This window comes from Varanus komodoensis, unplaced genomic scaffold, assembly GCF_004798865.1.
Source record: "Varanus komodoensis strain SLA01 unplaced genomic scaffold, ASM479886v1 scaffold7_1, whole genome shotgun sequence".
NCBI classification, from domain to species: Eukaryota; Metazoa; Chordata; class Lepidosauria; order Squamata; family Varanidae; genus Varanus; species Varanus komodoensis.
Genome location: NW_025336479.1, coordinates 11,586,384 through 11,598,516, shown reverse-complemented (window position 1 = coordinate 11,598,516; position 12,133 = coordinate 11,586,384). Strand labels below are relative to the sequence as shown.

Sequence of the window (12,133 nt, the reverse complement as noted above, 5' to 3'; positions counted from 1 at the left end):
TAACCTCCACAGGTTTAAAGGGCAGGGAGTTAATGCTCGTGACTTAAACCAAGCTGAAGCCTGGCTTCACAAGCAGGACTATATAGTGCAACTTCTGGAGTGGGATAAATGGGTTAAAGAAACTGTTGTGTCACCCAATTAAAGACGATACAAACAAAGGCTTGGATGTTTTGGTTTCACTTTCTTAATTGTCTCCCTCAGTAGCATTCCAATGCCCAGGATAACCATGAACACATAGAAATTATCATTACATGAATTCTTTCATGGAAGCAAAATTATTCCATAGAGACAAACTGCCTGATGTTAAAAGGAATAATCTATTCTGTCCAGTTATATTTTGCATTTTAGCACCCGTGTGAAATACAGCACTTCATAAAAGGACAGTCTTCCTAGACTATTTTGAATTTTTGCATAGTAGCACTGCAGTTATTAATTGCTTTAAAATGTGTTTCTCAAGGTAGTACTTTTGTTATAAAGAAATTGCATTTTCCCAGTCCTCTAGTCAAACCACAATATGTTATGGCTTATGGGAAAAAATCATTAAAATCCATAGGTAGTGAGAGACTTTGTCAACAATCTACTTATACAATATTGGTGCCCATTCCAATGGAGTACTAGCACTGGATATTGCATCCCCACATAATGGAGTGGCTACTTGAAGCAGTAACATGTCAGAAAATGATCACTTAAAAAATTAGGGAGATTAAAAAACACCAATACATTACGGGGCAGGAGGAGATGTATGTTATTTAAGCCTAAAGAGAAAGCAGGACTGATCAAAATGTGGGGCACTGCTGTACTCTCAGGGGAAAGGGAAAGTCTTTGCTGATTATTTGCAACTGCATTTGTTAAAAGGACTACATGTTAGTCATACACAGGAAAGTGCTCAACCTCTAAACTTGAGTATCTGAAGGATTTTTAAAATTATAATGTCATTGTTTCAAGACTTTATTCATGTGCACAAAATGAAAAGAATAGAGAAGTTGTGTAAGCAAGGGGTGCCTGTGACAATTTCCAAACACTACTTTCTACCACTGCATCTGGTTGTTATAAGGAAAGATATTCTTTTATTCTTCTTGCTGAGCTACAGTGTTGGTAGGATCTGCTTCCCCCCACACCCAACTTTTTTATAGCTTCAAAACATTATAGCTGACACAATTTTATGCAGATTGTTTAGAAAGCACTTTAAACTTCCTGCAATCAATCTAGCTTTATATTTTACTATTTTTTGCCTTGCATTTCTAACCAATATATTTTACCATCTACTCCGTTTGAGATTTTCAGCCAGCACCATTTATAATATGAAACCTTCATTGTCTGAAACCTTGTTTGTATGCTTTCTTTGCTTTAACTCTAATCACTGGCTCCACTGTCACTGATTTGTTATTTGTAACGTAACGGAGTCTGTCTTTATGATGCCAACATCTAAGGTCATTGTTCTGTCACTGACATGCAGCTTAAATATGTGGCTCTCTACCATGACTTATGCAATTCCTGAAATCTATTTCCAATCTGTCCCAGTTTGCTTGTTTGTCTTTTAGTCTTTGTGATAAGCTCTTGTCTTCTGGTATAACAGGAGCTGTCAAGAAATAGTTGTGTCATTTCCTTGCCATCCTGTTATGTGACCTCTCCAACCATTCCCTAAGAGGGCAAAATGCAAAAGTGATTGCAGGACAAGCTGGAGGGTCTGAAGACTCTCACATGGTAGTTCTTAGGCTTGTAGAACCAACACACACTTTTAACTCGGCCACAACATCTGGAGGGTCAGACAACAGCCTAGTTTACATCTGCATGTATGGGTTATCTGACTGTTATAGTCAGGTATTCTGATGACCAAAATATCTGGGTGTACAGTTACTTCACTTTCAGGCACCTGATCCCAGCTCAACTCTAATCCCGTTTCTTACCTCTGCCAGGAGAGTGCCCTGTGGCTCTAACTCGAGGTGGATTTCATGGCGCTGGTTGTCAAGGAAATCCTCCAGCTTGAGGTATTTCAGGGCACACAGACTGCGGAAATCACGCCAGTATACACTGATCTCCAGCTCTCTTGCCTGTTATGGAAGGAAAAGATACATTAGAAAGGCACTGCTTCCACATTGCCCTCAGAAGTGTTGCACAAACCAAGACCCACACAAAATAAGAAGATCATAAGAAGAACCCTGCTGGATCAAACCAAGATCTATCTAGTCCATCATTCAGTTTGCACAGTGGCTAACCAGCGGCTCATGCAAATCTCCCAAATAGGACACTATAACAACAGCATCCTTTTGCTCATGTTCTCCAGTATCTTGTGCACATAGGCATACTACTTCTGGTACTGGAAGTGGCATGCAGCCGAAAGGACTAGTTGCCATTAATAGGCTCATTCTCCATGCATTTATCTGAATCCCTTTCAAAGCCATCCGAACTGACTGCCATCACTACATCCTGCAAGGTGACAAGTTAGGACATACCCTCTCCAGCTCCACTGTGAAAGTCTGGTTCCAAGCTTCTAGGCCACTGGGCTTCCAGGCTGTCTGACCCACAACTCCATTATCCAGCTTCAGTACAGCACTCACCTCATCTACAAGAGCAACAGGAACAATAAGTTAGAAAGTTGAGGAGCACTGGATAAGAGACATGAATATAAGAATTCCATTTACTGCTGACTAAACTGCTGAAAGAAAGAGAAAAGGACATTCATCACGTGTAGTGCTAGAAGGCACACCCATCTCCTTTTTAGTGCCAACCCTTCTGCCATCCTCCCCTGTATTACTCACTGCTAGTATCTTCAGATTTGATGGTGGTCCTGCCGCTTACGCTACCACTCCGGCTGTACAGCCCTCGTCCGCTACGGCTCATGAAAGAAGGACGTGCTTCACCAGGACTATTGCATGGCAAGGAGACAGTGGATCCACGTGAGCGTCCTGGGACAGCCTCCAACAATCCACTACAGCCCAACAACTGCACTTCCAGGGTGCCTGCCAACAAGAGAGAACTAAGCATCCAAGGGGAAGAAGATCCAAGCATCCCAGCTCTGGAGTATTCAAAGTAGAACAACCATGCATCCCTGCAGACTTATGAGATTGTGAGCAGGAGACTAGAAAAGAGAAGCCTTAACACTCTACTCATGTATGGAAAGGAAGAGGGGGATTTGATTAGAAAGTAGAAATGGCTACTCACTATGACACTTAGGGAGTGGAAAAACTCAGAGAGGAGGGTATTCTGGACATTGTGGCCAAGTATCGCTGCAATGCTCAGTCAAAAGAGCTTTGGTAGTATGCTGAGGAAGCCAAGCCCATGAAACATTCAGTTACCTGTGAGTGGGGATGGCTTTGAGAGGGTGTTGTACTGGTTGTGTTGGTAGGAAGTGGTATTGCGGACACTGTAAGCTGGGGAAGAGGCCATGATGAGCTCCTCTTTGATGATGCAGCCCTTTGGATGACCTTCAGGCAGCTCTGCCAGGCGCTGCTCCAGAGAGTGTCGCAAAAGGTCCAGCTTCTGGCTTGACTCATTCAGCTTGGTTTGTGCCTACAGCAGAAGCCAAGATGGTAAGATACAGACATAGCTCTATTCTCTCTTTTTTTAATATATTTTATTAACATTTTAAACTAACACTAAAAAACATCAAACATGACAAACATTGGATTTACTGGGTCAACCTCACATAGCTCTATTCTCCACGCAGCACTGACCCAACTTCTACCTTCTTTCAACACCCATACATCATCCAACCTTGTACAAACTCTGTGTCTTCCAGGGATATGAACAATGATATGGAAACACAGCACACTTTGCCATGGAGACCCAGTTCAGGACAGACCCAGAATTCCTAATTCTCATGTCATTTTATTGTCAAAGATCCCAGGCCATGTTTTGACAGTGCAGCTCGCAACTGGGGCAATACAAATGCAACAGTCTGTCCATTCACATGCTGTATCCTCATGAACGACACTGACTATAAAATATAGGAATAAGGCTGGAGAACAGTGGAGAAGAACAAGTTAATAGTCCAGTCCTTCAAATTCATCCTGAGTAATAGCCAGACTTAATTTATGAATACTCTCCATGATGATTAAGGTATGGCATGACTCCTGTGACAAGCAGCTGATGACTCTCCTATTCTTTAAATATTTTACTAGGTTTCCCCAAGACAAGGGGTGCAGAACCTCTTTCAGCCAGAGAGACAAAGTCCATCTCAAGATAGCTCTCAGGAGCCACACTCCAAGAAGGTGGTGGGGCCAAAACAACAAAAAACACCAGCATGATTAAGATTAAAGTTCTTAATGCTTCTAACCAAGTTTTAGACGAGGCATTCCAGCTTTTCAGAATAGGGGAAAAACTGCACAAAAGCAGGGGCCAGGGGAAAAGGGTTATAGTATCTGTGATACCCTGGAGGGCTGGCCTGGAACTGCAGTGGAGCTGGATTTGGCTCCTAGACTTGAGTTTCTGCATTCCTGCTGTGTGTGTATATTAACTGTACACTGAGGTTAATGTACACTGAGGGTAGAAAGAGATGAGAGGAGTTTTACTTAATCTACTATGTATTGATTGTATTACAATTGTTACTTCAATGATTTAAACATTTACCTGTTAACTTTACTGTAATTCTAGGAAAAGGAACTGTTTACTGCTTACTGTCCCCAAATCTGTCATTCATCTTTTTAAATTTGATTTTCAACAAAATGAAAACAAAACTACTTTTTGAAAACAACACACACACCATTTTCTTACAAATATTTAAATAAAGCCCTTACAATATAGGCCAATGAAATGTGAACTTCTGAGTACGTGTGTGTTTATATACTTTCTCCAACTCATTCATAATTCTTCATATATTTTCCTTGTGAGACCCAACCAAGGGAAGTGTCTATTACCTCGGAGATGGCATGGCGGTCCTGAACCTTGCTAGAGCCCAGAAGTCGCAGGACATTATTGGCGCCCTCAGAGACAGCATGCTCCACCCGGAAATGATGTCGCAGCTCCTCAATCCTCAGCTCTATGGCACTCAGGTCAGTGTTACCTGCAAGTAACATGAAAAGCTCAGGTCCCTCTTCCAACACTCCAAGAAAGGGCAGTTGCTTCTGCAGGAGGTAATGGGAGGCTCAGTGGGAGAAAGAACCCCAACACTAGCACCCCAAGCCCATGGAACTGGGGCAATCAGAGAGTATTCCCCAGCTTCTGAAGGGATGCTTAAAGAGAGAAACAGGAATGTTGGCCTCTGCAAAGGGACTGCCTGCCTGCACCAGCAGGGCCTGCAGGGTACAGGGGCATCCTCCCTTTTACCTTGCCCATCCTCCATATTCAGCTGCACCTCGTCAGCCTGCATAGCCTTGCGGATTTGCATGCGAATTATATTGATTTTGGTCTTGCTGTCCTGTAGCATCTGCTGAGCTGTCTGCAGCAGCTTCCGATCCTAAAGTGCAAACAAGGTGAGGTGAAAAGTCAGCAGAAGAGAATTAGCCATTTGAATGGATCCAGATCCAAGGTCACAGCCTGCCCATCTGGGTCGCCTTAAACGTTGCGTGCACTTCCTTCTTAAACCCGTGGTCCCATTCCTCGGCACACTGCTCACAGAGCTGGAGGTGCATCCCCACGGTGCTAGAGATGAAGTCTACAAGTACAGAGTCCTCTTAAGAAGGGAATTTGCTTCACAAAGCTACTTTTATTTCCAATGTGAATATTATTTTTAATCTGTTTGCAGGTATAATTTCTCAAATCTTGAGCAGTTATGGTTACAGAAACTATTCAGTCTCAAATTTGGTTCATGCTATCAAAGAAGCCAAGATTATTCACAAAAACATTTGTCTTTCCCAAAATTAACATAAACAAAAATTATATCATGAGACCAGTTCAGCCAACTGGTGTCTTCCTAATCCCAAAGAGTTCACATGAAATGTGTAACTCTGCATAAGCAGTGGTCCACATGGTGCTCACCAGTTGCTTTGGACTACAGTCTTCATCAGCTCCAGCTAGCACTGCTAAATAGCATGTAACGTTTAAAAGAGTTACAGTCCCACACATCTGGAGGACAATGGTTGTCCATCCGGCTGAACGTGATAGCTAGTCATCTTTTGTGGCACAAGTGACACCTTTTCAATTATGCTTAATGTTTCCAGTGGTTTTTTTTAAATATAACCTCAAGCTGTAAAATTGATCCATCTTTTCATAATAGTGTATTCAGAAAGCTTCTAACAGTCTATGTGAACCAAGAGGACTTATCTGCTGCGGCAATTGTTTAGGAACTCCCCGTTTGTCACAATGAAACATACAATTGGAGAAGCAAGGAGCTGCAAGGGACAAGCAGGCTAAACATTCCTGCATCGGTGGTGGCATTTTCATTCCAAGCATCTCAGGTAGGAGTGTTAGAAAACATCTCCAGAGAACTGCTACCTGTCAGAGTAGGTGGGACTGTGCTAGATGGACCAGTGTTCTCACCCAGTACCAGGAAGCTTGTGTGTGTGTGTCCAGGTAGCTTGAGCATATGTATTTATCATATTTCTATCCCACCTTTGTTCCTGCAAGGAATCCAAAGTGGCTTATATAACCATCTCCATTTTTCTCCTCACAACAACCCAGTGAAGTAGACTAAGCTGAGAATCGGGGACTGGCCCAAAGTCACCCATTGATCTTCATAGCCAAGTGGGGAGTAGCCCTATACATAAATACATGTATAAACAAATAATCCCGATCCCCCAAGTCCCAATCCAACACTCTAACCACCCCACCACCTTGGTTCTCATACAGGGCAAGGATAAGTGGCCTGGTACCTTCCATATGTTTGGATCTCAAGGCTCACAGTCCCTCAGGAAGGCTATGCTGGCTAGAGCAGATGGGTGTTGCAGTCCTAAGATCTGGAGGGCAACAGATTGCCTATCCCTGAAAGAGCGGCCTTAGACAGCTGCTATAGAAGAGGTGGCCAGTGACCAGGCCAGCACACAAACCTTGGCAGCACCATTGGCATACATCTGGATCATATTTTCTGCTCCTTGCTTCACCTTCAGCTCAATATTGAGCTGCTTCTCCAGGCCAGCAATGCGGTTTTTGGTTGCAGTTGATCGGCTCAGGCTGCCTGGAGATTGTGGAGCATCTGGAAGGATAACCAGAGGTTAATATCCAGACCTATGAGGGCTATCAAGAGAGGGAGTACCAAAGCAACCATCCTAATACTTGGGTAAAAGGGTGTGGAAAGGGTGTCACACGCTGACAATGCTGGATGATTCCCTACGGGAGGAACCATGTAGAAGAGGTGGGGAAACATATGCATCCTTATCCTCACCCCAGCTCCACGGCACATCTTAGAATCCACAATAGCATCACCATCATATCCTGGAAAATAATCATCAATTCATGCAGAATACTTAGATTGTGTTTTTGAATCTCAGCACAGAATGACACACATGAATCAAACCAGTTTCTGGGCACAGCTCAAAGTGCTGCCTTTTAACCTTCAACGTTCTAAACAGTGTGAGGCCCAGGTATCTTAAGCATTGCCTGCTGCACATGAACCTGCCCAAACTTATGACCACAACTGCAGGTTGCTGTTCAGTGCCAGGGGAAAATGGCGCTGCAATGCTCGCTCTCCACTGGGCTGTCCTAGGTGCCCAAGTCTAATAATGATTTGTTGTTTAAAAATGTACCCAGCCATTTAAATGTTAACTAAATCTATTACAGTTGCTTCAGGATTTTATCTTATATTTTTACAGTATATTGCTGTTCAGGTTCCAGCTGAACATCAGGAAGAACTTTGTGAAAGAGCAGTACACCATTGGGAGGGGATGGGCTCTCCCACATTAGAGGCATTCAAAATGCAGCTGGAGAGCCATCTGAAAGGAATGGCTTAACCTGAAATCTTACATTGAGCAGGGGTTGGACCAACAGCCTTCTTGGCCCCGTCCTGTTCTACTATTCTATGATTTTTGAATTTATTCTTAAGATATTGTTTTAAAACAGGGATTCCACAAACTGAAGCTCTGCCAAGAACTTAATTCTAGCCCCCAAGTGCCACCTTCAAATTTCCTTTCCCAGTTATCTTGATAGAGAAAATTGCAGCAGGGGCAGCAACGGCAGCAAAAAATGATCTCCATCAGGACTGCTGAGGGAATAGCTCCCCGCTTCATGCACAGAAATCCCTACACAGATGACTCTAGCAGAAAGGGTCATGCGATGTGAGCCAGGATCACTGACGTATGTGTGTATTTGTACCTGTGTACATACATAGGTTCCAAATTCATATGCAGCCCTCCACATTGAAAAGTTGTGTGCCCCATTTTAAATGGTGCTATTGTTTATTGGTTTTGATGAGTGTAGAGCCCTTGCAAATCTTTTGAATGAGGGTATAAGAAAATTAAATAAATGGTGCAGTTGAACATTAAATAAGTCCCGTCTTGACTTCTGTAACGTGCTCTGCGTGGGGCTACCCTTGAAGACGGTCCGGATACTTCAATTGGTTCAAAATAGAGCTGCCAGGCTGCTGACGGGGACTGGACGTTATGTTCACATGACTCCAGTTCTCCGCCAGCTTCACTGGCTTCCCATTGAAGTCCGGGCCCAATTCAAGGTGTTGGTGATGACCTATAAAGCCCTAAACGGCTTGGGTCCTGGTTACCTGAAGGAGCGCTTACATCCATATATGCCCAGCCGCCCCCTGAGATCGGCGGGAGAGGCCCTTCTCCGGGAGCCCTCCGTGGAAGAAGTTAGGAGGGTGGTTACTCAGAGGAGGGCTTTCTCAGCGGTGGCGCCTAAGTTATGGAATGCGCTCCCCAGAGAGGTCCGCCTGGCGCCGTCGTTATTTGTTTTTCAGCGCCAGGCGAAGACCTTTTTATTTAAGCAGTATTTTAAATGTTAATACTATTGAATTTTATCTGGCCAGGGCGGCTTGTTTTATATTGTATGTTTTATATCATATATTTGTATTTTAATGTATATATTTTAAAATGTTATTTTAATTTATTGTTGTAAGCCGCCCCGAGGCTTCGGCAAATGGGGCGGCATAAAAATGTGTTAATAAATAAATAAATAAAAAATTAAACATACTTGTTTCAACCACAGACCATCACAAATACCCTTATATAAAAAGAGCTGCTGTCGGCCACAAAGCAATCGCATCTCATCAGAACAAAGGGGCAGCCTTCCTAAATGTAAGGGAATTACTGTATAATTCACTTAAAACTGAACAGGATATGAATGTCTTTGCAATGGGTAAGAAACACAATTGCTGTCCCTTAAATGTTAAATGTAATAGGTTAAACAAAGGGTATCTGTCAAGTCTAGCAAAAGAATTCTCTCATTCTCTATCCCACAGAACATGGCCAATGAGACTGTCACCAGAAAACAGCTGAGTTCAGTTAACCAAGCATCTTCCAAGGGAACACATTTTCTACAGACCTTCTTCTAGTGTGATGTAACCCATGTAAGAGTCATATTCCAAGTAAGAGGAATATAGTGCCATCTCTGTGAAATGCTGCTGCTAGGGCAGACAACTGTCATTGAAGACACTGACAAAAAACTTTGACAGACCAAGATTCAAATGCTGTCTCTTTAAATTCTGGAACTGAGCTGACATCATGTGGAACCCACATTAGGCAAGGTCGTAACACTCCAGATTAGTGTTTTCCTTATTTTTTCTTCTTCTTGAGAGACAAAGAACCAACTATGAGATCAGGAGCCTGTTCATGAGGAAGACTGCCAGAATGGCTTGGTTTCATTGCTGCGCAATGTAGTACAAAGCACGCCAGCTGGAATGAATCCGTATAGAAAAGGAGCAGCTCAGATCTTTTAAGCTAGTACAACATGGAGTAAATCCTAGATTGGCAAGATACTTGGTTAGTAAGAATACTTGTACTGTTACCAGCAACATCACACCACACCACACCACCATTTCTAGGCTAAATAGGGATAGCCTGACACCAAGACAGCTTTGTCCATCTAGAACGCTGTTCTATTGAAATAGGTGCTATCTGCTAGGGAACTGGTCCTTATCTGGGATGACAACCAGTTTGCAGGAGCTCTGAGACTGAGGGCCAAATTCTGTATTACTATTCTCCCCCCGCCCACAAAAAAAGGTAAAATGGTCAAACCCCACACTCTGCCTTCTTTCTAGCCCAAGTGTTTCCTATGCTGACTCTTCCCTTCACCTCTTTTGTGGCTAGTAGTTTTGAGTGGAGTCAGGTACAATGGCAACCACTTCCTTTTTTTGCAAATTCACAGGCTGCTGTTTCTGCATAGTGTGCAGTTCTAGTTTTGTCTAATGTGATAGCTTAGATCTGAAGGGCTGTCCTGCCACTCTTTAGAAAAAAAACACAAACTGCAGGACCAGGAAGTTACGCAAGGAGGGTGGAAGTTGAACAAAGGCAGGTCTGCCTCTGTGTCCCATGAGCTCCACTGGGCACTGTATTTTTCTACTATAGTAGCTGAAGGAAGGCTGCCTGCTGCTGCTGCTAACCCTCACTTGTTAAATATCAGGCCTGATGCCAGGGTCTCTGCTTTGTCAGTGATTCAGTCCACAACTAGTGACTGGCATTGCTGGTACTCATCAGGAAAAAAGGGGCTGGAAAAATAAAAGCAGGGAGGAGCACACAAACAAGATTTCCATGGCTTCTTAAGCGTAAAGTTTCACCTATCATACAAAGCCTCCAATGTACCACGGTGTGGATCTAAAGGAACTGCTTTTAAACAAACAGCATTGGGAAATGTAATAGATTATGCTGACACATGGAATCTCTCACCTTTGTTCAGGTTTTTCAAACAGATAGGAACCCTTTGTATGAAAGTATGGAAAGGGTATTTCTTTAATCCTCTTACATTTCACTGAGGCCACCAATGAAACTAAACGGAACTAACTGGATTATCAGCAATAATTTTCACATCAGTGTTCCAGTTTCCTAATTTCCCCCAAAAACAAAATGTAAATATAATACTGTTTTCAAAAACAGCCCCATATTGAAGCTACAGTGGCATAACCTGGATGATTATTATTACATAATAATAAACACTTGATTATAATTTATAATGTAGACAGATTTTTTTCTCTCTCTAAACCCCAAATCAATTCTGAAATGCAGGCAGATGTCACCAGACCTACTGTATATGGTTGAGTAATTCAGTCATGTGCGGCTTTTTCCAATACAGCCATTTTCTTTGCAATGCCTGCCACAAGTAAACTGCCTGGTTTGCTTACTATAAGATCTAATAAAAACAAGCTTTTCTTGACCAAGGGAAGTTCATCAAAACACTCTTTTAAGAATCTTTTATATAGTTCCATGGCCTCCTTCCAGCTAAAATCATGTTGCCAAAATCGGGTATGAGATCTACTGAGAGGTGACAACAGTTTGAGCATTTTACCTCTAGGTCCTGTCCTGCTTTGCCCCATATCTGTGCTTGTTCTTTGCTCTCCTGCAGCATCTGATCCTTGATACCCTACCAACCTCAATCATCTCACACACTCACCCCCAAGTTCTTCTGGGTCTTTGACGACAATATGGGCATTGAGATCCTGCAGTTGGTGGTGCAGTGCCTCTAGCTTGCGGTTGGAACTCTTGAGCAAATTCTCTACATTGGAGAGATTCTTACGATCTGTGGTGGCCTTACGCAAGTTCTCGGCTCCCTCCTTTATCTTCAGCTCTTTCCGGATCTCACGTTTAATCTTCTCCTTTTCTTCATCCAATTTTTGCTGCACGCTGGTGTCTGAGAAATCTGAACTCAGGTCCAGACCCAGATGCTCCAGCACTGACCAGTTTCCTGGATCACTCTGCAAGGAAAACAAGGAAAGAAGGTGGAAGTTGCACAGGCATCAGCATAGCTCCTTGCCCTACTCACCATCTCTTTCAGCTCAAAGACCAAATTCCATTTTGGAAAATTTCCTGGAGGCTACTTACCAAGGGCAGGGGGAGCTGGAGATAAATGGGGTGGGGTCATGAATACCAGAAATATCTTTCCTATTGCCAATATGTCAGCCCTTTAGAATGGATGAAAAACTGCACAGAAATTAGGAAACCCACCAAATGATCAATGGTTGGAGGAAAAGGAGTGGGGCCAAAAGGGTGCACTGCCATCTGGGAAATCCCAAAAGGTTGGACTCAGATTGCAGGCCTGGGGCTCAATATCCCTGCCCTCTTGTTTCTCATTCCATACGCTGAAGAGCAAAGTATAATGT

At 43.1% G+C, this 12,133-nt stretch overlaps 1 protein-coding gene across 3 annotated transcripts in view; it reads right to left on the bottom strand.

Annotated features, from left to right (window-relative positions):
* PKN1 (protein kinase N1) overlaps positions 1–12,133 on the bottom strand; it is a 78,981-nt gene that overhangs the window by 16,755 nt on the left and 50,093 nt on the right. For all 3 annotated transcript variants that reach the window (XM_044453632.1, XM_044453630.1, XM_044453631.1), the window contains exons 2-9: positions 11,428–11,728; positions 6,924–7,069; positions 5,266–5,395; positions 4,857–5,002; positions 3,297–3,510; positions 2,760–2,960; positions 2,454–2,563; positions 1,908–2,051 (exon numbers count right to left, since the gene is read on the bottom strand). In XM_044453632.1, coding sequence (XP_044309567.1) covers positions 1,908–2,051; positions 2,454–2,563; positions 2,760–2,960; positions 3,297–3,510; positions 4,857–5,002; positions 5,266–5,395; positions 6,924–7,069; positions 11,428–11,728 — 1,392 coding nt within the window. The remainder of the gene's footprint in view (positions 1–1,907; positions 2,052–2,453; positions 2,564–2,759; positions 2,961–3,296; positions 3,511–4,856; positions 5,003–5,265; positions 5,396–6,923; positions 7,070–11,427; positions 11,729–12,133) is intronic.